Genomic DNA, 23,456 nt, shown 5'->3' with positions numbered 1-23,456 from the left:
ATTGGACTCTTCTTGGTGCCAGCCTTTTGACACCAGCTGTCCCTCCAGTGGAAGTAATGCAAGGCTAAGCCTTGGCAGGAACAAAGGCAGGGGGCGAGGGGCTCAGGAGAAGAGGGTAGGGAAAGAAGGAGTGTCGCTAGTGGTTGGTCATGTTGAGGTGAATGATGGGGCTTGGGGTTATGGGGGGGATTGGAAACAGATGGGAATTGACGAAGGGCATTTCTACGGGCAGCACTCAGGGGTGAGGGTACATCTCTGGGGGTAGTGGAGGTGGGTGGAGGAACTCATCTGGGGGCATCAGTAAATTGAAGGTCTGGAAGCGGTGAGGGGCAAGGCTTGGGGATGTGAAGAGGTAGGCAGAGAGTGTCCTGGAGGCTAGAGGCTAAGGATTGCAGGGAGGTGGGGGGCGGGGGGTGAGGCCTGATGCTGCAGGTGTCAAGTGGGATGAGACTGAGCCCTGGCCACCCCCCATGGGGCATTTCCCTGGGGGGAACTGCCTGGTGGGCATGGGACCTGTTATTATGGACATTCCTTCCTGTCTCCGAGTTCCTTTTCACTTGTCAGATGTTGCAGGATGAGTTTCCTAGAACTCCTACTAGCTTTAGAAGCAGTGGAGAGAGCACTGAGTCTGGACTCAGGAAGTCCTGAGGTCAAATCCAGCCTCAGACACTTTGTTTGCCTCAGTTTCTTTACTTGAAAATGGGGGTTGTGATAGCACCAGCCTCTCAGGGCAGTTGTGAGGATCAGCTCCCTCCCTTTCCATTTGATTAAGTATCCAATGTTGTTTGTCCTCTTAGGAGAAGAGATGTGATGTTCACTTTCCTCCCTTTTCTCCTCCAGCCGGCGTCTTCTCAGCAGGCCTCGCTCCAGCCGCTTTTGTGCCAAACCCCTACATTATTAGTGCTGCCCCCCCTGGCACCGATCCCTACACTGCAGCAGGCCTGGCAGCGACGTTAGCAGGTAAGGAGCCACTAGCCTGCTCACTTATGTCTGCTTGCATGCATTCTTCCTGGAAATGGGGGATCTCCGGAGCTTTGGGTCTGAAGGGACCATGAGGATTCTGTTCCTTGGAACCAACTGGCAGCTGTTGTTCTGTCGTTTCAATCACACCCACTCCTTGTGATCCCTTGTGGAATTTTCTGGGCAGAGATGCTGGAGTGGTTTGTCATTTCCTTCTGCTCATTTTACAGTTGAGGAACCCAAGGCAAACAGGGTAAAGTGACTCACCCAGGGTCACACAACTAGGAAATGTCTGTGGCGCCCCCTCACTGCCCTGGCCAGTCCTCAGGCTGTTTCTTAGAAGTGTATACAGCATTTTGCTGTACACTGTTTTGATTTGTGTTATTAGCCTCATTTTCTTAATCACGTAAGATGTTTCTATTTTTCTGCAGAACTAATTTTGTGTTAATTGATTGGTTTTGTGAATCAGTTTCACATTCACAGTTTCAGTCTCAGAGCATAAAGAGAAAAGAGCCATGTATATGTTTAATGAAGCTGGTCATCTTGGCACCATGTTTTTGTAGGATGCAAAGCTAGTTCTAATATGAAAAAATGTATAGACTATTCACTCTAATGAGTTTAGCAGGCTTTGGGCAAATTTGCCATCACCTTGGTGTTCTTGGATAGTACACTGTCTAGAGCCTCTGTTCTCCAGTCTAGAACGGGAGGGGTTTGCCCAGAGGGTATTGACCTCCCTTTGAACTCTGGACCCTGGATCCCTTGATAACGACAGACAGGAAACCCTCCTAGTGCTTCCATTGCAGTCTCCCTGAGTCCTGGCAGCTCCTTCTTTGCTCCAGGCACCCCCTCCCTTTTTCTCCTAATGCATGCCCTTCACACCCTCCTTTTGAGTTTATCCAGTAGTAAGCACTTTAGCTCCAAATTTCTCTGGAACATCAGAATTGAAAAATGGAAGAGTGCTGGAAGAAATTTTGGCAGTTTGGGGAAATATTCTGTTCTAGGAATGGGTTTATTCCTAGGGATATCTTAGATTTACCCTTTGAGAAAAGGGGGATAATTGGAAATCTCGAGCGGTCTCTTGTGCTGGCTAAATTTCTGTGCTGGCAGTGAGTTAATTTCTCATTCCTCTGTGTTTTGGGTAGGTCCTGCCGTGGTCCCACCCCAGTATTACGGAGTGCCCTGGGGGGTGTATCCAGCCAATTTATTTCAGCAGCAAGCTGCAGCTGCTGCCACCAGCGCAGCAAATCAGCAAGCCGCATCCCAGGCGCCACCTCCGGGACAGCAGCAGGTAGCGCTCCTTTAGATTCTTGTTCCCTCCTGTTCCCTGCGGTGTCTTTACTATGGGAAGAGCTGTGCCACTCCTTCATCCTGACCAGGGGGTGGGTCATGGTAGATAGGTCGACCAGCTGGTAGATGATTCCTCAAGGCCAGGATATACGTCATTGCTTATCATTAACGTGTAGTTCTTAGCTTAAAGTTCTTTATCTTTTGAAAAAACAGGCCTGCCATCAAAGGTGTCCATGGTGCATGTGCGTAATATATCTTTGCATAAATACCTGTCTGTCACAGTGAGGTGGCTCTGTTTGATGTCAGTTATAACATTTAAGATTGGAGTTTCTTTTTGATGTGGCCTCATTTAACAGTAATAATGGAAGTTGTTTGTGTGATTATCACTGTGTTCTGATCATCACTGTAGCACTGTCTGGGGCTCTTAGCCCAGGTCTGTGTTATGGAAAACAATCAGTGAGATCTTGAGTACTTACAGTGGCCTAACACTGTAGGGCCAATCAGAAGGGTGCTGGTAGTGACCCTGCGACTTTTGTTGAAAGCCAGTGTTGTTTCTACACCTACTACTGGCAGCTGAGGAGCATCTCTAGCTTCTCCTTTGATTGTGGCTTATTTATCATTCCTGATCAGCCCATCTCTAGAAGCAGAGGGTTTTGTTTGTTCCACTTTGATTGTAGGGGCCCAGTTCTCTACACACCTAGAGTCCATAGGATGTTCTTCTGTGGGGTGCAGCTGCTTCCCAGGGAGTTCCCCGCTTCTGGCTCCATCCCCTTCATATGAGTTGTATTTGTGAATGTGCCATTTGGTTCTGTGTACTTGTGTGGAGCTCGGTGGACTTGATACAGTCCTAAACACATTAGCTCTTCAATTGAAGCTTTGTCTAGAACATCAGAATTGAAAGAGGATTGAAAAATGAGAGCTCTGGAGATAACTTTGGCCATTTGGGGAAACATTTTGGTCTAGAACAGCAGTGCAAGAGAGTTGTCTTTTCCTAGAAATGCCTCCAGTTTGGTCGGCAAACTCCATCTTGATGGTAAAAATCCAAATGACTTTTGTAATTAAGAGGAAGAAAATTGTTTTTCAGAGACAACTGTGGGATAAAGCCAAGAAGAGATGTTAGAGTTAAGCCTCTACATTGCTGAAATGATGTGAAAGAGGGAAGAAACTGGATCTTGGTTCATGAGGGCCTTTTCATATGACACAGTCTCCCTCCACTCCTGCTGTTTGACACCTAGCCTCTGGTTGTTTCCATGTTTTTTTTTTTTATTCTGAGGTCCAGGCCTTGGGTTCATTCCCTCAGTGTCTGTAAACTCATAAAACAGAGTGGGTTGTCCTAGATAGCTTGCATGCCCAATTGTTTGGTCATGTGCTTTCTTGGGTCTCTCTCTTGTAGGTTCTCCGGGCTGGAGCCAGTCAGCGTCCTCTCACTCCCAACCAGACTCAACAGGGGCAGCCAGCAGAATCCCTTGCTGCTGCCGCTGCTGCTGCTGCTGCCGCTGCTGCTGCCGCTGCCGCCAACCCTGCTCTGGCTTTTGGGCAGAGTCTTGCTACTGGCATGCCAGGTAATGGATGGGCCAAGCCTTGTTCATTCCAGTTTACTTTTGCTCCTTTGGGAGAAGGCCTTGCCCTGAGTTCTCCCAAGGCTCCCATGCTCATGGGCATTCTGGTAGGTGCTTGAGCACGTCCCATGTGGGAGTTGTGCTTGGGCCCATCTGGGCTGGGCCCCGTGGTAGCACGGGGTCTGCATGGTGGGCTTTGATTGGCAGCCTGTGAGTGTGAAGGGAGTAGTCAGAGGATGTGCTCCTTTTTTGTGCAGAAGAAAAGCACAATAGGATGTTCAGTCTGAAAGGTCATCTTTGGATAAGTTTGGAAGTCAGAGTACAGTACAGAGTACAGAGTACAGCAGCGGAACTCCCTTGGCTTGCCGTGGCCCTTTGTATCCTTTCCTTCCTCAGCAGAGGGAGGGCACCAGGTCTACCCCAGGGCCTTTTCTGGTTGCTTTATGTGTAGGGCCTTCATGGGGCTCTTCCACCTGTGGTCATTCTGGGCAACAGCTGCCCCCTGTCCCCAGGGGCCCTGAGTAGGATGTGTTCCTTCTGGAATTTCCCAGTCTCTGCATTGCTCCGTCTCGTGGCTTTTGCATTCGGATACTTTATCAGGTCATACTGAGCATGACCCTTTGTCTGTGTCTCCGCCAACCTCTAGGCTACCAAGTCCTTGCCCCAACCGCCTACTATGACCAGACTGGTGCCTTAGTGGTGGGCCCGGGAGCAAGAACGGGCCTGGGCGCCCCAGTCCGCCTCGTGGCCTCCACGCCTGTCCTCATTAGCTCGGCAGCAGCGCAGGCTGGTAAGTTGGGAGGACAGAGGATTTCTCGCAGAGCTCTTTCTTAAGGACTCAGCTTGAGCAAGGATTTCAAACTTGTGTCTTGCAGCAGCCGCGGCTTCTGCTGGAGGGACTGCCAGCAGTCTGACGGGAGCCACCAGTGGCCTCTTCCGGCCTCTCGGCACCCAGCCCCCGCCCCCACCCCCGCCAGCTCCACAGCAGCCTCCTCCCCAGCCCAACACCAATCTTCAGTCCAGTTCATTTTATGGGAACAGTTCTCTGACCAGCACCTCGCAGAGCACCTCCTTGTTCTCTCATGGGCCAGGCCAGCCTGGAGGCACGTCCCTGGGGTTTGGGAGCAGCAGCTCCTTGGGGGCTGCTCTCGGCTCAGCCCTCGGTGGCTTCGGCTCATCCGGTAAGTGGCTTTTGCGGCCTGAGTTTCTTTCTTAATGGTTCAGTTTTAAATAAAAATGAGAATTGTGGCTCTTCCCTTGATAGTTCAGGAAAACAAGGCAGTGTGCATTGAATCTGCTTTCTTGGTTTTAGAATAAAAACTTGAGCATATTTCAAGCAATCTGGAGCTTTTTCAAATACGTGCCATTTCTTTAGAAAGATAAACTTTTATTCAGATTTTTCAAGGACCATTGAAATGGTCCTTTTCCATTGATTTTTAGATGTCATTGGCTAGCCCCTTCTTATTCCTTAGAGTGCTAGGTCATTCAGCTAATTTTTTACATGGTGACAAATGATGTGTTCATCATGTAATTCATATGACTCTCTAGTTTGTAATTGTATTAATTTTTCTTATAGAAATTCAGTCTGGTGGCTAACAATTCTAAACCCAACAGTCCATTCAAGGATACTGCTAAGCTAGCAGAAGTCCTAACCTAAGTTTTTCTTGGCCTGTTTCCATAGGAAACCTTAATGCTTAGGAAAAGCCATGCAAAATCCCTCCATCATTTGCCTTGATGACCTGTTTTTATTTTTTCAAACCACACAAAATTTGACATTTGCAAACCAAATACTGCCCGTCTTCTGAAGCTTCAACAATCCTTGGAATCTCTGGAGCTGACTGGGTGCCCTGCCTCCTTGCTCAGGCTTTCTGCCCTGTCTGGGTCTGTTCTTCCCCACAGATGGTTCAAGGGCCTGCTTTCGTGGCATTGTGGACCCTGATTCAGGCTAAGGGCTTGTTCTGGCCCTGGGAAATAGAGCTGAGAAAGCTAAGGCTTGGCCTACTGGTCTGTGCTCTGGGGGGAGGTCCCGGGGGAACCTCCTGGTCACTGGATAGTCGTGGCACTAAGCTCAGAACGATCCCATTCCAGCCTGCACAGTAACACCCTGCGAGAGAAGCTTTCCCATCACATGTGAGCCCAAGTTCTGGGCCTGTCTTGTCAAAGAGTAGCTGTTTGTGACACAAGACGAGAGACGCCCTCATCGGCCTCTTGTGTCACGGCTCTCGGGGTGCCCTTCTCATTTTCAGAGATAGTTTAATTAAGCTGTGCTGACTCACTCTCCTGTTTCCCTGGGCGGTTAAAGACTTTCTCACTGATTTTTGAATGTTTTCTTTTCTTTGACCTTCGGGTGGGGGAGCTAGCGTGAAGCAATCCTCTTTTGGAAAGAGCTGTTAGCGGCTCTCTGGGTCAGAGGCACCTGATGTCTGCAGGGACTCGCTGTGTGTAGAGGAACTCAGCTTTGGAACAGTCACTTTGACAGTGTCCTTTTAAATTGGCTTAGTTGGTACGACCCGTGCCATGAACAGCTTTGCCAAGCCTGGCTCCAGCGGAGCTACTCCTTTCTTAGTCCCCACCTGTTCACTTGTACATTTTTTTAGTTTTTCCTAAAAAAAGGCTTATCATTTTGCTATTAAATGATTATCTTTGATTTGAAATCTTTCCCTAAGCAAATATCACTATTAATGAGTTGGTTTTTTTAGAAGAAAGATTGGCAGCAAGGTTGAGTCACTCCCTTTTTGGCTTAATATGCAGTAGGCCGATGAGTCTTTTTCCTTCCTAAAATTTTCTATTTTGTTGTGCCAGCATGTTCAAGTTTCACACTTGTATTTTATTAGCTTAGCTTGATCTGCAGCTTGCCTCGTGCTCTGCTCATTTCTCTTTCTAATCTATGTTCTGTATGGATGCACCCCTCAGAGACCTTTCATTGGAAAGCCAGGTCTTTCTAGAACATTTGAAGGTGTCTTGAAAAGAATTGCCGTATTGGTCCGAATATGCAGCTGGATTCTTGACCCTGGACAGACTCCTGGTCTTCCGTCTTGCTGGTGATCTCCTCAGGACCATAGTCCTAGTTGAGAATGGCTGGATCTAGAGGGCTAATTGGGGAAGAGGCCAAGGCCCAGTTTGTAGTGCTGGCAGCTCGGCTTGCCCAGAGTCAGAATGCAGACTGCGCTTCAGTGCAGCACATGAGAATTCAATCCTGTCCACTTTGTCCAGATTTCTTGGACATGAGGAGTGAGAGGTGGGTGCTGATGTAGTGGGCCAAAGGGGAGCACCTTGAAATGGCCTGAGACCCTGGTGGCAGAGCAGAGGATAAGGAACGGGGCCAGAGAAGGGCACTCAGCAGAGTGGTGTCTTGAGTAGAAGGCTTTGGCCTGCGAGGTGGCCCTTAGCGGGGTACATCCCTGATGATCCCCTTCCTGGAGGACTGTGGCACGAGGAGTCGCTATGCACATTTGAGAAAGAAGCCTCTGGTATTCGGGCCAATACGGACCTCCCATCAGGTCAGATGATGGTTAGAAGCCAAAGCTGGGACTTCAGGAGACTTTTTTGATATTTTTTCTCTCTGATTACTATAACTTTCCTTTGTGACTAGAAAAGATTGACATGGAAACTCTCAGGACTGATTTCCTGAGATAAGGAAACTTCCCAGATTGAACCCTTTTGACATGAAATGGACCGTGGTTCCTTGTCACCTCGGGCCCGCAGAAAGTCGTGTGCTCCAATGGGACAGGCTTCAGTTCTGAGGGAAGCCAGCAGAAGTGTAACGTGGGTCCCGCAAGCCTCTCGCTCCTTGGGGTGCATTGGCATCCTGCTGAATTTTCTAAGAGAATCCAGACAAGTTGTAGAGTGACCATTTTGTCCCCAATGATGTTTACCCATTACTTATTTTGACCCCTCCTGGTATTACTCAGGAGGAGCTGGGGATAGGGTTTCACCAGTTACCACTGTATGTAATTAGGGTTTTTTTTATTTCTTCTTCAGTTGGCAGTTCTGCAAGTAGTAGTGCTACAAGGAGAGATTCTCTGTCTACTAGCTCTGAATTGTACAAAAGATCTAGTAGCAGCCTAGCTCCTCCCGTAGGGCCGCCATTTTACAATAGTCTGGGATTTTCCTCCTCTCCAAGCCCAATAGGCATGCCTCTGCCAAGCCAAACGCCAGGACATTGTCTTACGCCACCGCCATCACTCTCATCACATGGATCTTCATCCAGTTTGCATTTAGGTAAAAAACCAACAACCCTTTTTATTTGTATGTATATGTGTGTGTGTATGTTTGTGTGGCTGTTTATAATGTGTGTAAACAATTTCATGTGGGATAAGAGGTTCAGAATTGTTTTTGCTTCTAGAAATTTTTGTGATCTTTTGAAAATTGTTCACTTTTCTGTCTCAATATTAAAATAAGAGTCTGATGTACAGTTAGGTTCAGGAACTTTTTATATCTCATGTTCTTTTGATGAAATGCAAAAGTGTGTGTGCTTTTTTCATTTCTACTTTTGAGTGTGTTTGTGTGTATATGCGTGAGAGAGAAAGTGTGTGTGTGTGTGGTGTGTGTGTGTGTGTGTGTGTGTGTGTGTGTGTGTGTGTTCAAACCTCCTAAAGAACTAAATGCTTTCTAGGTTGTAGTGAAATGAGAATTCCAATCTCTAAAGTTTTTGTGTGTGAGAAGGCAAAAACTTAGCCGAGGTTGGCAAAGGGAACTGGTTTCCTTGCCCCAAGGCCCCTCTGTGCCAACCTGACTGCCAGAGTCAAGGGACATAGTCTTGTTAGTCTTGGGTGCATGGCTCCTGTTTCATTAGTTTGAGGCCTTTGAACAGATAAGAACACTTAGAGAAGTGTAATGCCCCATTTCTCTCAAATAAAACAAGGTGCCTAGACTTTTGTGTGTGTAAAAGTTTTGTGACTGTTCAGTTTGGGTACAGAGTCGCACTTCAGTCATAAATGGGTAATAGTCATTTTGTTCTCTCCCACATGGATACGCACATCAATACTAATCTGTGAATGAATTTTAATAATTCAATGTTAATGGTATTCATGTAGGGCCTGTGATTGTCTGTCCTAAAATGATTAACACCAGAAGAACCAGGCACCTTCATTGATAGAAAATTTTTATTATTTTTACTTTGAAATATGCATTTTTATCCTGTCTCTTATTTTCTTTGCCTTGTGGGTTAAAAATGTACCGTGTTAATTGATGCAGCTTGATCTCTTGAAGTCTTTGTGACTTGCAGTTTTTCTAGCGTTAGAGATTAGAAATGACTTTGGTTTCTTCTGTTCATCTCAAAGTAAAACTTTTAAAATCTTGCCAATGAGTGCTGTGAAAACTCATTTGAGTGTTTTGGAAATTTTTTAAAGTGTGTTCTGAGCAGTCTCTTCTCAGGGTCCCACCAAAGCCTTCTTTCCCAAAAAGTGTTTGGGTACACGCTTGTCCCAGAAGTCACTGCCTTCTCTCTGTTTGATTACGGTCTTGGCAGAGCCCCCTCCTTCTGCTTTGATGGGGCCTGAGAGAGGAGCTTGAGAAGAGCTGTGGTTCTGGGCTCGGGCTGATTTTGGGTTAGCAACAGTGGATCCATTTCAGTGATGAGGCTCCACTGGGAAATGGCCGCTTCCCTTGGGTTTGTCCCTTTACTGTAAACTTCGCAGAGGAGCAAGGTGGTGAGCAGGACCTGGGCCCCCCCACCCCACCCCACTTTCGCGTTCGGTGTAAGGGCTTTGTTCTGGGGGGCAGCTTCTCTTCAGCTTTCTCTTTTCCTTCTCCGTAGTAACAAAGTAGCCTTGCATATGGTGCAGATGACTGTTGTGGATTTCCTTTCAGGACATATGCCATGAGGTCGGGTTTGATAATAGACAGGCGTCTGCCATGAGACAGTGAGGGTAGAGTCAGCCAGGGAAGGAACTGTTCACTGGGCCAGTCCATCTGCCCTCAAAGGCCAGTGATCCCTGCACACACAGGGTGGAGACTAGAGTGCTCTCTGAGTTTGGACAGGGATGGTCAGTTGGAGAATCCTCCCCGGGGACCCCAGTTCTAACTCCTCTGGCAAAGTTGGACCATTGAAGCGAGCTTAGCTGTCTGCCTCAGGAGGATGGGCATGCTGCCGCCCAGAGAAGCTGCAGGAAATGAGCTTTGAGCCGGCTGGCTCTGCTAAGAAGGTTTCATGAGTTGGGCAGAGGAAGTAAATGAAACATTTCCAAGTTTCTGTGAGAAGGAGGAAGACAGTGTGCCCTGGGCACAACAGCGGCACCCCTTTCGAAAGTGATTGCTCTGAGAAATTCTTGTTCTAAAATAATGAGATGTTCTGCTCTGGTCAGCTTATGCCTTTGTTAAACACCTGCTCTGTGCCAGCACCAAGGTACTTGTTGGAGTTGCCAAGACCAAAATGAAGTCTTTCTTTGCCTTCAAGGGTCTGTCACAAGGCATGGGGGAAAGGGCAGGTGAGCTTGTCGCCACACTTGGCACTCGATGCCTTCCTGTCGCTGCGCTCTCAGGTCTTCCCCAGCTCTGGAAGGTCTCATAACCCACTACTCTTTTACTTGCACAGGCAGCTTCTACTAGGAAGATGAGGAGAAGAGGGAGGGAAGGAGACCTTCATGGTTAACATTAACTTACCCTCAGCCCCACCTTGGTCACGCTCAGACTGGGCAGACTCTTAGTGGGAGAGTAATTGTTGATAAAATGGAGGGAGAGTCCTCCCCGGGAGCTCCCTATGGAAATGAGACCCCTGAATCCTAAAATACCGTACATCTCAGTAATTTGGCAGAATGTGGAATTGTTCTCCAAAGGTTTGCAGGTAAACATTTACATGGTATTTGTAGCTGAATCAAGATGGAAATACTTTTCACTTTCAAAGATTCCCACTTCCTTGTTCATGTGTTAGTGCCTTACACCATACAAATGTGCATCTGCCTTTAACCACCATCAGATGTTTGGTTTGGTTTGGGTAGTAGCCATCCTTGGTTAGCCATCCAGTTCACCTAATAGACAGTGGATTCAGACGGACGTGGCTTAGTTGGTGGGTACTATAAGGTATTCTTACTTCCCTAGTAATATACAGAAGGTGGTTTTGTTAGTGTGAAACTATAATGTGAATTTTAGAAAGCTAGAATTGGGTCATACAGAAACCCGAGGTGATAGTTGGCCTGGGGAGAGGACATCAGAGTGGTTTTAGTGCTGTGTGAGGTCTTCAGAGATCCCTGAGGTTTAGCGCTGGGTTGACCATCTGGGAAGATGGTAGAAAGGGGGAAATTGTCCAGTCTGGAAGACAGGAAGCAAAGAATTCTTGCTCATGACTTTAAGGTACAACCCATCTCTCTGGAGGAACAAAGTAAAGGGTGTGGCTTAAGGCCTTCCTGGTGAGAAGGAAGGCTGTTGATGGGGATGCACTTTCAGCTGAAGCCTGGATATGCAGGCACCATGTCTCTCAGTGGCCCTCCAACTCTGCTTGTAGGCTCATTGATGAACGTGATAGTAACACAAAAACATAGAGACCCCAGGGGAGCCCCAGGGCTGAGCTGGGGTGACCTCCTGGGATCAGATGACAGCAGCAAGCGCTCATCAAGTACCTGCTATGTTCTGGGCAAAAAGAAAGGAACCAAGACATGGACTGGTGGAAAACTGTTGCAAAACCTTTGTTCAGGTCGACTTTCTGTGGGTTGTACCCCTAACTCATCTTGTCTCAACGTAGGGAAAATAAGGTTAGTGGGACATAGCAAATGTGGCTAATGGAGAATTAAAACACGAGATGCATAGGGACATAACAAGAAGAACAAACATTTGTTAGCTCCTTACTAACTACAGAAGGAAACAGTCCCTGAGACATCAGTCCCCGAAGAGCTTGATCTCAGAGCACTGACAGAGCTGCCTCAGTGCTGTCCCTGGGCCCTTCTCCATCACCCCGGCTTCTCTGCCAGTCACACAAGGGTTTGTCCTTTGCCTTAGGTTGGAAAGCATTGTCTCTCTTGAGCCTTACACAGTGAGTTGGTGGGTTATTTTTTACTTTAAAGGGCAGTTATAAGTAATGCTCTTGTTAATTTTATGGGTCACTCCTTAATCTAATTCCAGAGTTTCTCTGGCAGAACCATACCTGGAGTTTCCAGGCCCAAGCAGTTCCCTCCTGCTCAATCTAGACATTTTTGCTTTGTAGATTTTATGAAACAGATGTTGTCCATGTAGTGAGGGATCGGAAAGCCTGTTTGTATCACAAGCTTGGATTAACACCAGTGGTCTGTTGATCAGATTTGCTGGTGGTACTGGGCTACATTGTGTGATGGATTTCATTTGGGTTCTAAAAAGAGTGCCAGGTGGAAATTGGGAAAGATAGAAGAATCAGTGTGAGAAAGCCTCACACTTGGGCTTGCCTCTTACCTCCCTCTGCCTTGGACCTTTTTCTCTTCCTTTCTTCCATTTCTTAACCTTCCCTAGCATCTGGTTCACCACTGTTGGAAGTACCTCCCTGTGGCCTGTTCAGTACCCCCTGCCACACCTTTTGCACTCTGCTTGGGAAGGAAGAGTCATTCCTCTGCACTGTCCTTCTGGATTTCCATTTCCTTCTTCACTCCTTCCAGCATGTACCGTGTCTGTATACACATACCCATGTCCTCTCAGCATCAGGTGTCCTCGACTCTTGACTGTCATGTCCCAGCCCTGTCCTGGATTCTTCTCTCTTTGTTCCTTCTCCCAAGCCAAGGATGCAGCTGGGAAAAGTCTCATGACTGTGCACATTGTAAGTTGGCTTGTCCAGGCACCTGGGCTTTCACTGTGACAGAGGCAGCCTTTTCACTTCTCCAGAATTCATTCTGTTCTCTCCCCAGAGGAGCTGCTAGAACCCTTCTTTTGACACCTTTTCTGCCCTCCTTTCTCTAGCTGAACATCCAGCCTCTTCCTTTTCTGGGCATTACCTTGTCTCCCATTCTGTTTCCTTCAAAACTCCATCCCTCATCTGTCCTTTCCCTGCTTGTCTCTAACAGTGAAGTGACCTGCCTCCCTCCATATGCCTGCCTGTCCACTCCTGTCTTTCTCAGCACAAAGCACCCCCTCTCCATCTCACAAACCTTCAGCCTCTCCTGATCTCTTAGTGATCCTGTTTTAATCAAAGACCTCAGTCTCCCACATCCTCCCAAAAAAAAAAAAAAAAAAAGCCCCGCTCCGTTAGAGCCTGCCATCAGCTTGTGTCTCTTCCTCCTCGCTTAGCCAGGCTCTGCCTCTTCCTCTCACCTCACGTGCTCCTGAGCCCTTGGCAGTCTGGTTTCTGATCTCATCACTCTCTCCAAAGGTACCGATTATCTCTCTGTCTCACTCACTCGCTAGACTTGTATTTCCAATTTCAATCATGATTTTTTTCAGGACCATACGGTAGATAAAAATCAATTTCTCCTTCCCAGTATTACCACAGTCAGAAACTTTGTTTGAATAATAGTATGAAAGGGATTTCCCCACCCCCAACCCCCATTGCCAACAAAATTGATTGAACAGAAAATCTTTTAAAGCCCATCAAGGTTATTTAAAAAAAAAATTAAAAAGCTGTATTAAGAGTTTCTCATTGACTCTATGTGCTGGCTTCCATCTGCTCTCACCCCAGTAAAATTACAGCCAGGCCCCATTTTAAGGACTGTGAAAGGCTGTAACCAGAACTCACTACCTCCACTACCTTGCCTGTGCCAGGGGAATGACTTGGAGCAGACTTCCAAGAAATGCAGGAACTCACCAGGCTTACACGGATAAAAATGCTCAAGAGGAACCAGGCTGGTGTTTTATGGGTCATGGATTGATTACCAGTTCCAGGGGGAGGAGAAAAGATGGTGGGACATAATGGAGTCAAATACCGTTGAGCTTAGGCCCTTCCCCCAGACCACAACTCAGACTCTAGCTGTCTGAGACCAAACCCAGTCCATCTCCCTTATGGACCTCCCTTCACTGCCTTCTTTCTTTCAGGCACTGCCATCTTTCCATGACATACTGCCTCACCATCACCTTGGACTCTTCACTTTACCTCCCACACATACCCACTCAGTTGTCTTCTCTGTCTCCAAAACATCTTCCTTGTTTCACCCTCCAGTTCCACAGGCACCATTCCTGGTCAAGCCTACGTATCTCCTCCCTCCCCACAGTGGGGGCAAGCAGCCTTTTCCTCCACAGTGGTTCCAGGTCTGACAGTCTGGCTCCCTCTCTGGTGGCCCCATTACCTCTAGAATCAAATGCAAGCTTGTCTATCAGCTTGATCCCAACCTCTCTTTCTGCCCTCGTTGGACATTAACATTAACACACCTCCCCCATACAGTGCTCTCCCCTTGGTCATGGCTCCCCCACATGCTGGCCGCGAACTTCCTCCTCAACTCTGGATCAGTGAGTCCCTCTTTTCCTTTAACATAGAGCCTAAGCATTGTTTCTGGCATGAAACTTCCAGACACACCCCTCCCCCACCTCTGGGTGCTACTGCCCTCTCTTCCAAACCACTTGTACACATTTTTATTCATTCGCTGTATACATCTCTGCTTTAAAGAGGCCATTCTTTATCTCATTTCTTACTTGACCTTAATCACTGAATGGGTGTTGCCTCAGCCAAACTGAGACCTGAGAAAGAGCTTAAAAAGGCTAAGGCCTCCCACTGCATCCGAGGCCATCTCCAGTCATCCTGATCTGTATCTTGTCACTGGACTCAGAGTAAGTGAGGCTAGTGACTTTGCACAGCTCTCCCTCATTTAAATCCAGTTTGCTTAAAAGTCATGGCTTCACCTTTCTGATATCATGGTCTTCTTCAAGAAAGAAGGACAAAAACCACCTATACTTTTAGAAGACTATTAATGAGCTGGAGGGCTGCAGGGTGGAGGCTTAACTTGGTAAGGCTTGGCTGGGTCTGGTGTTCAGGTCCGAATGGAAGACGGATATGCTAGCTTGACTTTGCCCCAGTGAGTGGCTGGCAGTTTGTCCAGCAGAGTCTGTGGGAGCCAGCCGTCACACTTCCCTGCTTTCTCGGAAGTGCTAGGGGCTCCCTCTTTCCTTGAGGCCTTCCTTCCCTCTCTCTTCTTGGCAGCCTGCCAGGCCTGGGTTTCTCTCTGTCTCCTTCCATGCTGTTTTCACCTCATTTGGACTGAGTTATCTTCCCAGCCCCAATCCAGCAGGGTTTTCGAGTTGTTTGTCATCTTTGCCTGTTTGCCAGATATGTGTGGAAACCTCAGGATTGTTTGAATTCACAGCTTTCTTTTTAGTGATTGGGAGCATTCTTTTGTATGGTGGGTAGTAGTTTGTAATTCTTCTTTTAGGAATCATGTGTTCAACCATGAGGAATGATTTTTACCCTTGTTGGTTAGAGACTTGATGCAAAGATTTTTTCCCTGTCTCAGATTGACAGGTTTCCTTATTCTAGTTGCATTGGTTTTGGTCATGCACAAACCTCTGATGTTCATTTTGGGTGGGTGGGGGCATCTTTGTGTCACCTGTCTCTGCCAAGCATCTGATCTCCACTCTATCTAGATATCGAGGAGCAGGAGCCATTCTCTAGCAGCTGATAGGGCAGGAGGATTACATACAGTCAAAGACAGGGGTCATTTGCAAGTGAAGAATCCTTTGTTGACAGGAATTGGTGGGGAAACTGGAAATTGATGGGAAAGTATCTGGCAGAAAGCAATTGGGGATTTTAGAATACTCTTATTTCAAAACAGATGCATGCCCTGAGTTGGAAAGACCACGCCACTTGTAAAAAAAATGGAAGAGGACCAGACTGGCCTTCTGTTAGAACCCTCAAACCTTAGAGTGGATCATTAAAAATAGAGATCATTTTGGCTACCTGCATGTCCGACTTTCTATATTTGGCCTAACCAAAGTCAGCAGAAGAGGTTGTTCAAAATCTTTGCATCTAACATCAGTGACCAAAGAGTGACACTTAGGTATATAGTGCCGTGTGTCCGTGCCAATTGCATAAGGGGCCAAAAGGAAAGGAAATCTTCAAAACAAGAATTGCTAACTTTTAACAATTGCATGAAAATGGTCCCCACATCACTCACATGAAAACAGTACTGAGTTTGTACCTCCCACTTGGCATCTGGTCTGTATCGTGTAAAGACTACCCTCTGATGATGCATTGTTGGGGCTATGAAGTGATCCATCTGTTTTGAATTTGTGTGTTCATCCTTCATTTCTGAAGAAGACCACGCCGTGAGAGAAATGATGACATGACTTGCACTTGATTTTGTTTTGAGTGAGGGAGAGCCGCGCAGGTCACCAGCCTCCCTTCTCCTCCAGAGCCATCAGAATCCAGTGACCAGATGACGACTGGAGAGGACCCAGGAGGAGGCAGTTCAGGTTCAGTGACTTGCCCAAGGTCACCCAGCTAGTGAGTGTCAAGTGTCTGAGCGGAGATCTGAGCTCAGGTCCCCCTGACTCCTGCCCTGGTGCTCTCTCCGCTGCCCCACCTCGCTGCCCCATATTTTGAATTTGTAATTATTTAGTGAAGTGATTAGCTCCTTCCCACACCTTTGGAGCCAGTGAACTGACATTTGGCTTCCACTGGGGTAAAGGGGTCCGGACTGAACTTGGAGGGAATGGAGAACGGTGTGGGCACCCACTGCTTAGAAAGTCATGCAGTCTCATTGTGCCATGAGAAGACAGAGTAGCATGGGAAGGGTCACATGTAGGCTGGCAGCTGCCATCACTGTTGGATGGTCGACTGACAGAAAAAGGTCTCGATAAACCGTTAAAGACGTGAAGGTGACCTTTGGTTTGGCTTCTTGGCCGGTTTGTAGTGAGATTGACTACAGAAAGAACGAATATCTATCGGTTTCAGTCAGGTATGCCTTGGGGAGTGGCCGTGACAGTTGATTTCTTTATCTCGGAGATCTTTAGTTCTCCCTGAGTTGTTCTTTTCTGCTAAGACGCTGCAGTTGTGTTGTTGTGCTTGTTTTTATACCTGTGGTTTCACATGCTTTGGTTATTTTTGTATTTTAAGCCTCATATGGAGAGCACTTCTTTAGCTTCACAAACTCTGCTTTCTGTCAGGCCTGTGGGGCCGGCAACATTCTTTTAAATCAAAGGTTGTAACGGCTTCAAGCCTATGAGATAGAAAGCATCAACTCCCCCTAGGTATAGATCCCTGCCCTTTTCAGCTCCACAGATCCAAATGAGGGTTGTAGCTTACCTAGCGTTATTAGGTTGTTGGACTGAGAAGCAAGAGCACATTTTTCTGTCTTACAGTGTAGGACGTTGTAATCTTAGTATGTGATTTTGAAAACGAGGGGTTTTTGTAACTTGCTTTGATCACCTATTCCACTGTTAACTAAACTGCTGAGAAATTTTCTCTTGACAGCGGACAACTCCCATTCATGAATTTAGAATCTGCAGAAGTCATTTTGTGCAAACCCCTCATTTTGTAGGTAAATGGAGGCATGGCACAGGCGAATGGCTTTCCTCTGCATGGCTAGATTGCAGGCAGCTGTGTTTGAACCCAAGCCTTCTGACTCCAGATCTAGTGTTCTTTCCACCTCCCATCCCTGTTACCTTTTGGGGAACAAAGGAGATCTGAATGGTGTCACATTTAATGGCTGACTGGCTAAGCGGCTCTTTGGACTAGGCTTGTCTTCTCTTTTTTCGGTAGACAGATCTATTTTGCCTGTGACACTGAACATTTCAGCTTTTTTATTTAAGCCTTAGTGGAAATCCCCAATGGCCTGTGTTAGGGCTCTTTACCCATCCAGGCATCGTACCTAATTCAGGTACCATCATTCAGTTTCCTGTTCTCATCTTTACTCTCATAATTCATTCCAGAGTCTGTCATTTTCATTATTCCTTTCCAAACAGTTTCTGGCATGTTTGTGTCCTTCAAGTCTGCTTCTGTAAGAATGTTAACAGTAGCATTTCTGCAGCCTGGCATTGTGCTAAACTTTGGCTCCTCATCACTGCCCTTTGTCATCTCACCAGTTGTTTTAAACTCCAGCATTAATTGAATAATGTTAAAAGAGAGCCTTTGAAATTGGGTGCAGTAGGGCAGTGTCACTGTTTCCTGAAAGGCTTCTCCTTGTTGAAAATCTTTCTTGGAGAGTTCCAGAGCCTCAGGATTTAATGGGAATTGAGCCCGAACTTTTAGGTGGTATTGACCATGTGCATGAGGTTTTCTGTTTCCTTTTTTGTACCTCTTTTAGTAAAATTAAAGACTGCCTTTGCCTTGTTCTGGTTTTAAATCTGGAGTTTCTTTGTGAATGTTAATGTAGTTATGGTGATTGATAAGTTTAAATAGTGACTTGGTTATAAAAATAAATTGTTAAGTGTTAACATAGTGAGACTGGATGGAGGACGGAGGCTGATTAGTGGGAAGGCTCCCACCGGGGATTCCCCAGTCCCCTCAGCATTCACACATTTAGGTTCTTGATGAGTTGGGAGCATCGAACAGTGGAGTGGACCACAGAGCTCCAAGACTGTGCCCTGCACCGGTCCCTTCAGTAGAGTGGGAGATGTGAAGGACATTTCTGGACCAGGGAAAGCCAGAAATAGGCATTTCACTCGTGAAAGCTTTATGGAATATCTCTTCATACAGTGTACTCAGAGATGGAAAGATAAAGAGTTCATTCCACTTTAAGAACTATTTATGATGTATCTTGTATGTGCTAGCTAAGCATCTTTTATTTTATCCTAGAGATTAATAATAGTAATAGTTAGCATTTCTATAGCACCTACTGTATGCCCAGCACTCTGCTAAGTACTTTACAAATACGATCTCATTGGATTCTGACAACAGTGTGGGAAGTTTTCCCATTTTACAGATGAGGAAACTGAGGTAGACAGAGGGTAAGTGACTTGCCCAGAGTCACAAAACTAGTAAACATCTGAGGCTGGATTTGAATTTAGGTCTTCCTGACTTGAGGCAATCTAGTCATCCTCATGTGAGACCATGAGGATCCAAACTTGGGGAGAGAACTATGGAGGCCATAGCTATTCTGGGTCATCAGATTAACCAGCCTTGGCAGCAGTGACTGCTAGAGTGGTGAAGGGAGAGAATGAGGTGTCTGTGGTGCCTCCCATTACTCCTCGTCATTGATTTGTGACACCTGGGATATGACAGGCAGTGGGGAAGCAAGGTCATGAAAAGAAATTGTCTTTAAGGAACTAACATGTCCTTCTGAGAAGTGCAAAATCATCATCACGTGGTGGGAGGGAAATTCTAGCCACTAAGGTGATCCAGGAAAGGCTTCATGTAGAAAGTATGGCCCTGCAGGTGGCAGAAGGGAGAGCGGGCACTGGTAACTGTACAGGCACAAACTGGGGCGTGACAGGCATTGTCGGAGGGTGTATTCTGATAAGGAATAGGAACTGGCGCTTAGATGAGATTTGCTGCAGAGATCCAAATAGAGGTCACAATCATAGGTCTTTCAAAAGGAAATAACTGGATTGTATACATGGTAGGAAAATAACGCTTTTTATATTCCTCACTTGGGTTCCATACAACCCGAGTTGGAGAAGTTGGCTGCTCACCCACTCCCAGGGCTTTCCTCTTGCCTCCAGGATAGAAGGACAGGCATTGCCTGGTGTGCGGCCTCTCTGGCTTTCCTTCAGAGCTTGGCTGACATGACCGCTTCTCTCCTTCAACAGGCATTTCCAGAGTCCTCTGTTCTGGGTGGTTTTTATTTCTTTAGGAATATATATCTCCCCAGTGGTGCAGTGGCTCTCTCAGTTAGCCCAGTGCTTGGCACATAGGATGCACTTGTGAATTGGCTGATTGATCTGTAAATTTGTGTCCCCAGGGCATTGAACAATGCTTGACACTCTTGATCAGTGTAGGTTGGACTAATAGAGAATCTTTGAAATTCTACAACCATGAGATTTGGGAATGGGTCCAGGGTCCCCAAACTGGCATTGGAGGCCCTTGGGAATCCCATCTCCTCCGGTGCTGAAGCAAACAGAAACCTCCAGCCCAAAGCAAGACCTTAAAAAATAATCTTTAACAAGAAGGTTGGCAGCCACTGGAAGGATTGACTTTGAGGGGTAATGAAAGCTGCTCTTTGAAAACTGCCACCTTCTTGATTACAAGATCAGTAATCATTTCTCCCTCCCTCTCTCTCCCCCTCCCTCCCTCCCTCTCTCTCTCTCTCTTCCCCCACCCCGCCAGCTCTTGCCACACTTTGCCATTTCTGTATCCATGACATACCTCCCATCTTGCCTTGTCTCTCCCTTCATGAATCCTCCTCCCTGCTTCAGGCTCTCTTTTCCTTTCTCCAATATTATTGCTTTCAGCATGACTCTCCCTCCCAATCCATCCTCCATGATGATACCAAAGTAAGTTTCTTATGCTCTGATTTGACCAGGTCATTCTTCTCCACCTCTGGGAAGCTTGGGAAGCCCTGCACAAACCCACTGTGCTCTGTGATCTTCCCTCTCTGGCCTCTGTCTGGGTCAGCAGAGCTCCCTCTCTATCTTGAAGCCTAGTACCCTTCCACCCAAGCTGCCTTCTAGATAGCTTACATTTCTTCTACTTCTGCCTTTGCCACTGTGTGATTCCTTGCAATCCCCAGGACCAAGCACAGCAGCCAGTTTGTCCATACTTGCTGACTTGGGGTGGGGAGCGTGGGGGGGGGGGAGTGAAATGGGTGGTGAATGTCCAGGAGAGGTGATCTGGGGCTGGTCAGCAGAGAGAAGAGAGGGCCTGGGCACTGGGATGGTTGGAGGGGGTTGGAGGCCCCTCCCCCTCGAGCCTCTCAAGCCCACTTGGGATGCGTTGTCATGGCCCTTCTTGCGCACAGGTAGATGGGTTGGCGTCAATGCCACCTCACAGATGGATTCTGGCCTTATCATGGCATCTCTTTTGGCACTCCCCTGTCTGTGCTTGGTATACCCTGGCTTAGATGGTAACTTCCTTGAGGTGAGACCCAGGGGCTTTGGGCTGACTTGTAGTCATGTGTCGACCCGTCCTGTTCCTGACTAGATGGTAAGCTTCCTCACCTCAGCAGACATTTGTTCCTCCTCCACCTTCCCTCTTCCCTCCATAGAGAGGAGCTGGGACATGGGCAGGATTGGAGGAGGAGTAATTCTGAAATGAGCCGTTGTCAGGTTGCTGTGCATCATCCTCGATGCTGATAGCCCCAGATTGTGCCCCAAATCCTCAGTCCCTGCCCCCTCCTGACTTCTCCAGTTTGGGTGTGGGTACAGATCAACTCCAGAATGCAGGCAGCCCTCCTCTCTTTTCCAGAGTCTTGTTCTGTATCAGCCGTCTGCTAGGTGGGGCTCCTTTGCGTCCACTCTGTCCCATACAGCCCGTTTTCATAATCTCCGCATTGTCCTTGGTCAGTCTTTTCTATCCAAGACCACAGCCTTGAATCAGTCCCTTTTCCCTTCTGGATCTCAGTTTCTTTGTCTGTAGAATGATGAAGTTAGAGTTGAGTATCCCTTCATGGCTCTTTCAACTCAAAATCCTCTCTTGGACCTGAAGAGATTGTACAAAGCCAGCCCATTAACTGCTTGAGCATCTCCCTAATGTAAAACTTTCCATGAACTTTTTTAAGACTTTTAATATAGGAGCATATGTCTTATTTATAATGGCCATGGAGAAATGTAGTTTGTTCCTGACAGCCAGTTTTGCCCAAACACGTCTACTTCATGAAAAAAGTAGGGGCATGGAGGCTTCTTGAAAAATTGCCTTAGGGCATGTTGGAGGCAGTCCTTTAGGTACACAGTGAAAGTAGGAGCTTAAGTCACACAAAGTCCTCCCAGGCGTCCCTGAGAGTGAGTTGTGGGTACTTGGTTGTTAGTGCGTTGTCTTTTTAATCATTTCATGTGATTAAATGAATTTTTAAAATGAACAGGTTCTTAAAATGTAAATGGTGAATTAGAAACAATACCTTCTGTCTCCCAGAAATTTGTAGCCTTAATTGAAGAAGTAAAACATCCATATATAGTATAGGAAGTGCGCGTGCATGCATGCACGTGTATGCCCCCCACAGAGCAGCATCCCCATGAAGAATTCTGCAAATTGTGTTTAGTGTACCAGGAGTCTGTGATGTTGGGGGAGATCTGAGCTCTGCCACCACCTTGCTTCGTGACCTTGAACACTGGGTCTGGATTCATACTGCAGCAGTACCACACTACTTGTGTAGCCTTTAGCAAGTCACTTCAGCTATTTCTTCGCCTTGATTTATTCAATGCAGAAAGGAAGATATTGGACTGAACTTGGACTCCAGCTTTTTCCATTCCTGTGTGACCATCAAGGTGACTTACAGCTCTGAAAATACTGCTGGTGGCCTCTGAGTGTATAAATCCAAGTCAAATAAATGAGCCACAGTTGCCTTTCTAGAGGAAGTAAAGGATTTAAGTGGGAGAAGCTGTGGATTGAGGGAAGGGATTCATGGGAATTAGGTTCACTAAGGCAGTAGAGGGAATTCTACTTAGGGTGGGAGGCTTGGCTGAGAAAACCTCATCAGAGGGGTATGGTGATGCATGAATTCAGTTCATCGTGCAAGTTGAGAGAAGGGTATTCATATACCACACTGAATGGTAGATTGGAGATGATGGGCGGGGTTTCCATCTTCAAAATGGTCATTGTAGTAGAGGATTCTAATACTTTGGGGTGACTTAGAGAGTATCTAGCACCCACTCCTGGAAGGAAGGATGAAGGATGCAGGATAGCAGCTGTTTGCATTTAGTCCAGGAGCCAAGGAGAGCTGAAGCAGTTATGGGGGGAGTTGACTTGAACAGTATGAAGGTCATAGAATATGTATGGATTCTTTCTCAGGGGTGAAGGAAAAGGGAGGAAATTAGTCAGTGGGGGCCATCGATGAGAATCACAAGCTGATTCCTAGGGAACCAAGCAACATGGGAGTCTTTCTATAGGCTTTAAAATGGGGACTTGAAGATGCTTTGGTTGTGATAGGGGAGAAGGTGAAATTCTTCCCCGGCCCTTCTGGGGGTGGCCTTCTGCAGCCCCTGACACACGAGCTTTTTTTATGTGACTGGATAGCAGGGAAATGGTTTGTGTCATGGTGACATGAACACATAGGTCTGTTTTAACTGGACTGCCCCGTCCCCAGGGGATGGAAAGATTCTCTGCAGACTTTTCATAATCTGGCCTTAGAAAAATAAACCCTGCTCCTAAATCCCTATTTTCCCATTTTCTGTAAGGTTTATTTATTTAAAAGGACACTGTCAAGTGCTTTTTCCCCCTTTGATGTCCTAGTGCTGACGGCCATTCAACTTTGTTCTGAACGGACCTGAAATTAGCACTTCTTAGTTCATTCCTTTGCCCAGAGGAGTTTTTGATGTTGATCACGTTGTCTGTATGATGTCCATAACAGTATGAGGTTGCAGAAGAAGCCTATTTTTCAGAATTAAGATTAGAAACTCATTATTGCCACTAACCCTTCACATTTAATGTGTCCACCCACTATGGGTTCTTTTTTAAGTGACTAGTGTCACCAGTGACCTGATTCTGTCTGATTCCCTCAAGGAAGCCTGATCTGTACCGCGATTTTGGTCCCCTTTGTTTTCTTTATGCAAGGGGGTGTTGGATCTATCTGAGAAATAGCTTCCACACTGAAGGGGCTGGAACATTGAGACTGGAGGGCTCTTGAAGTCTTGCTTGTGAGCTTGAGCTGCTTGTCAGGCCACTAGAGGGAGCCACAGAGCACACAGTGCTGGGCCTGAAGTCAGGCTGAACGGGGATTGGACCCTCCCTAGGCAAGTCCC

General features: G+C 46.9%; 1 protein-coding gene across 11 annotated transcripts in view; it reads left to right on the top strand.

Moving 5' to 3' along the window:
- PUM2 (pumilio RNA binding family member 2) overlaps positions 1 to 23,456 on the top strand; it is an 88,170-nt gene that overhangs the window by 50,759 nt on the left and 13,955 nt on the right. For 8 of the 11 annotated variants that reach the window (XM_072647358.1, XM_072647301.1, XM_072647140.1 and 5 more), the window contains exons 8-13: positions 841 to 960; positions 2,103 to 2,248; positions 3,641 to 3,809; positions 4,453 to 4,596; positions 4,682 to 4,987; positions 7,788 to 8,027. In XM_072647358.1, coding sequence (XP_072503459.1) covers positions 841 to 960; positions 2,103 to 2,248; positions 3,641 to 3,809; positions 4,453 to 4,596; positions 4,682 to 4,987; positions 7,788 to 8,027 — 1,125 coding nt within the window. The remainder of the gene's footprint in view (positions 1 to 840; positions 961 to 2,102; positions 2,249 to 3,640; positions 3,810 to 4,452; positions 4,597 to 4,681; positions 4,988 to 7,787; positions 8,028 to 23,456) is intronic. The other 3 variants (XM_072647702.1, XM_072647634.1, XM_072647556.1) reach the window with 1 other exon arrangement.

Source organism: Notamacropus eugenii, chromosome 1 (genome assembly GCF_028372415.1).
Source record: "Notamacropus eugenii isolate mMacEug1 chromosome 1, mMacEug1.pri_v2, whole genome shotgun sequence".
NCBI lineage: Eukaryota > Metazoa > Chordata > Mammalia > Diprotodontia > Macropodidae > Notamacropus > Notamacropus eugenii.
The sequence above is the reverse complement of the archived record's forward strand: the minus strand, read 5'-3'. Positions and strand labels throughout refer to the sequence as shown.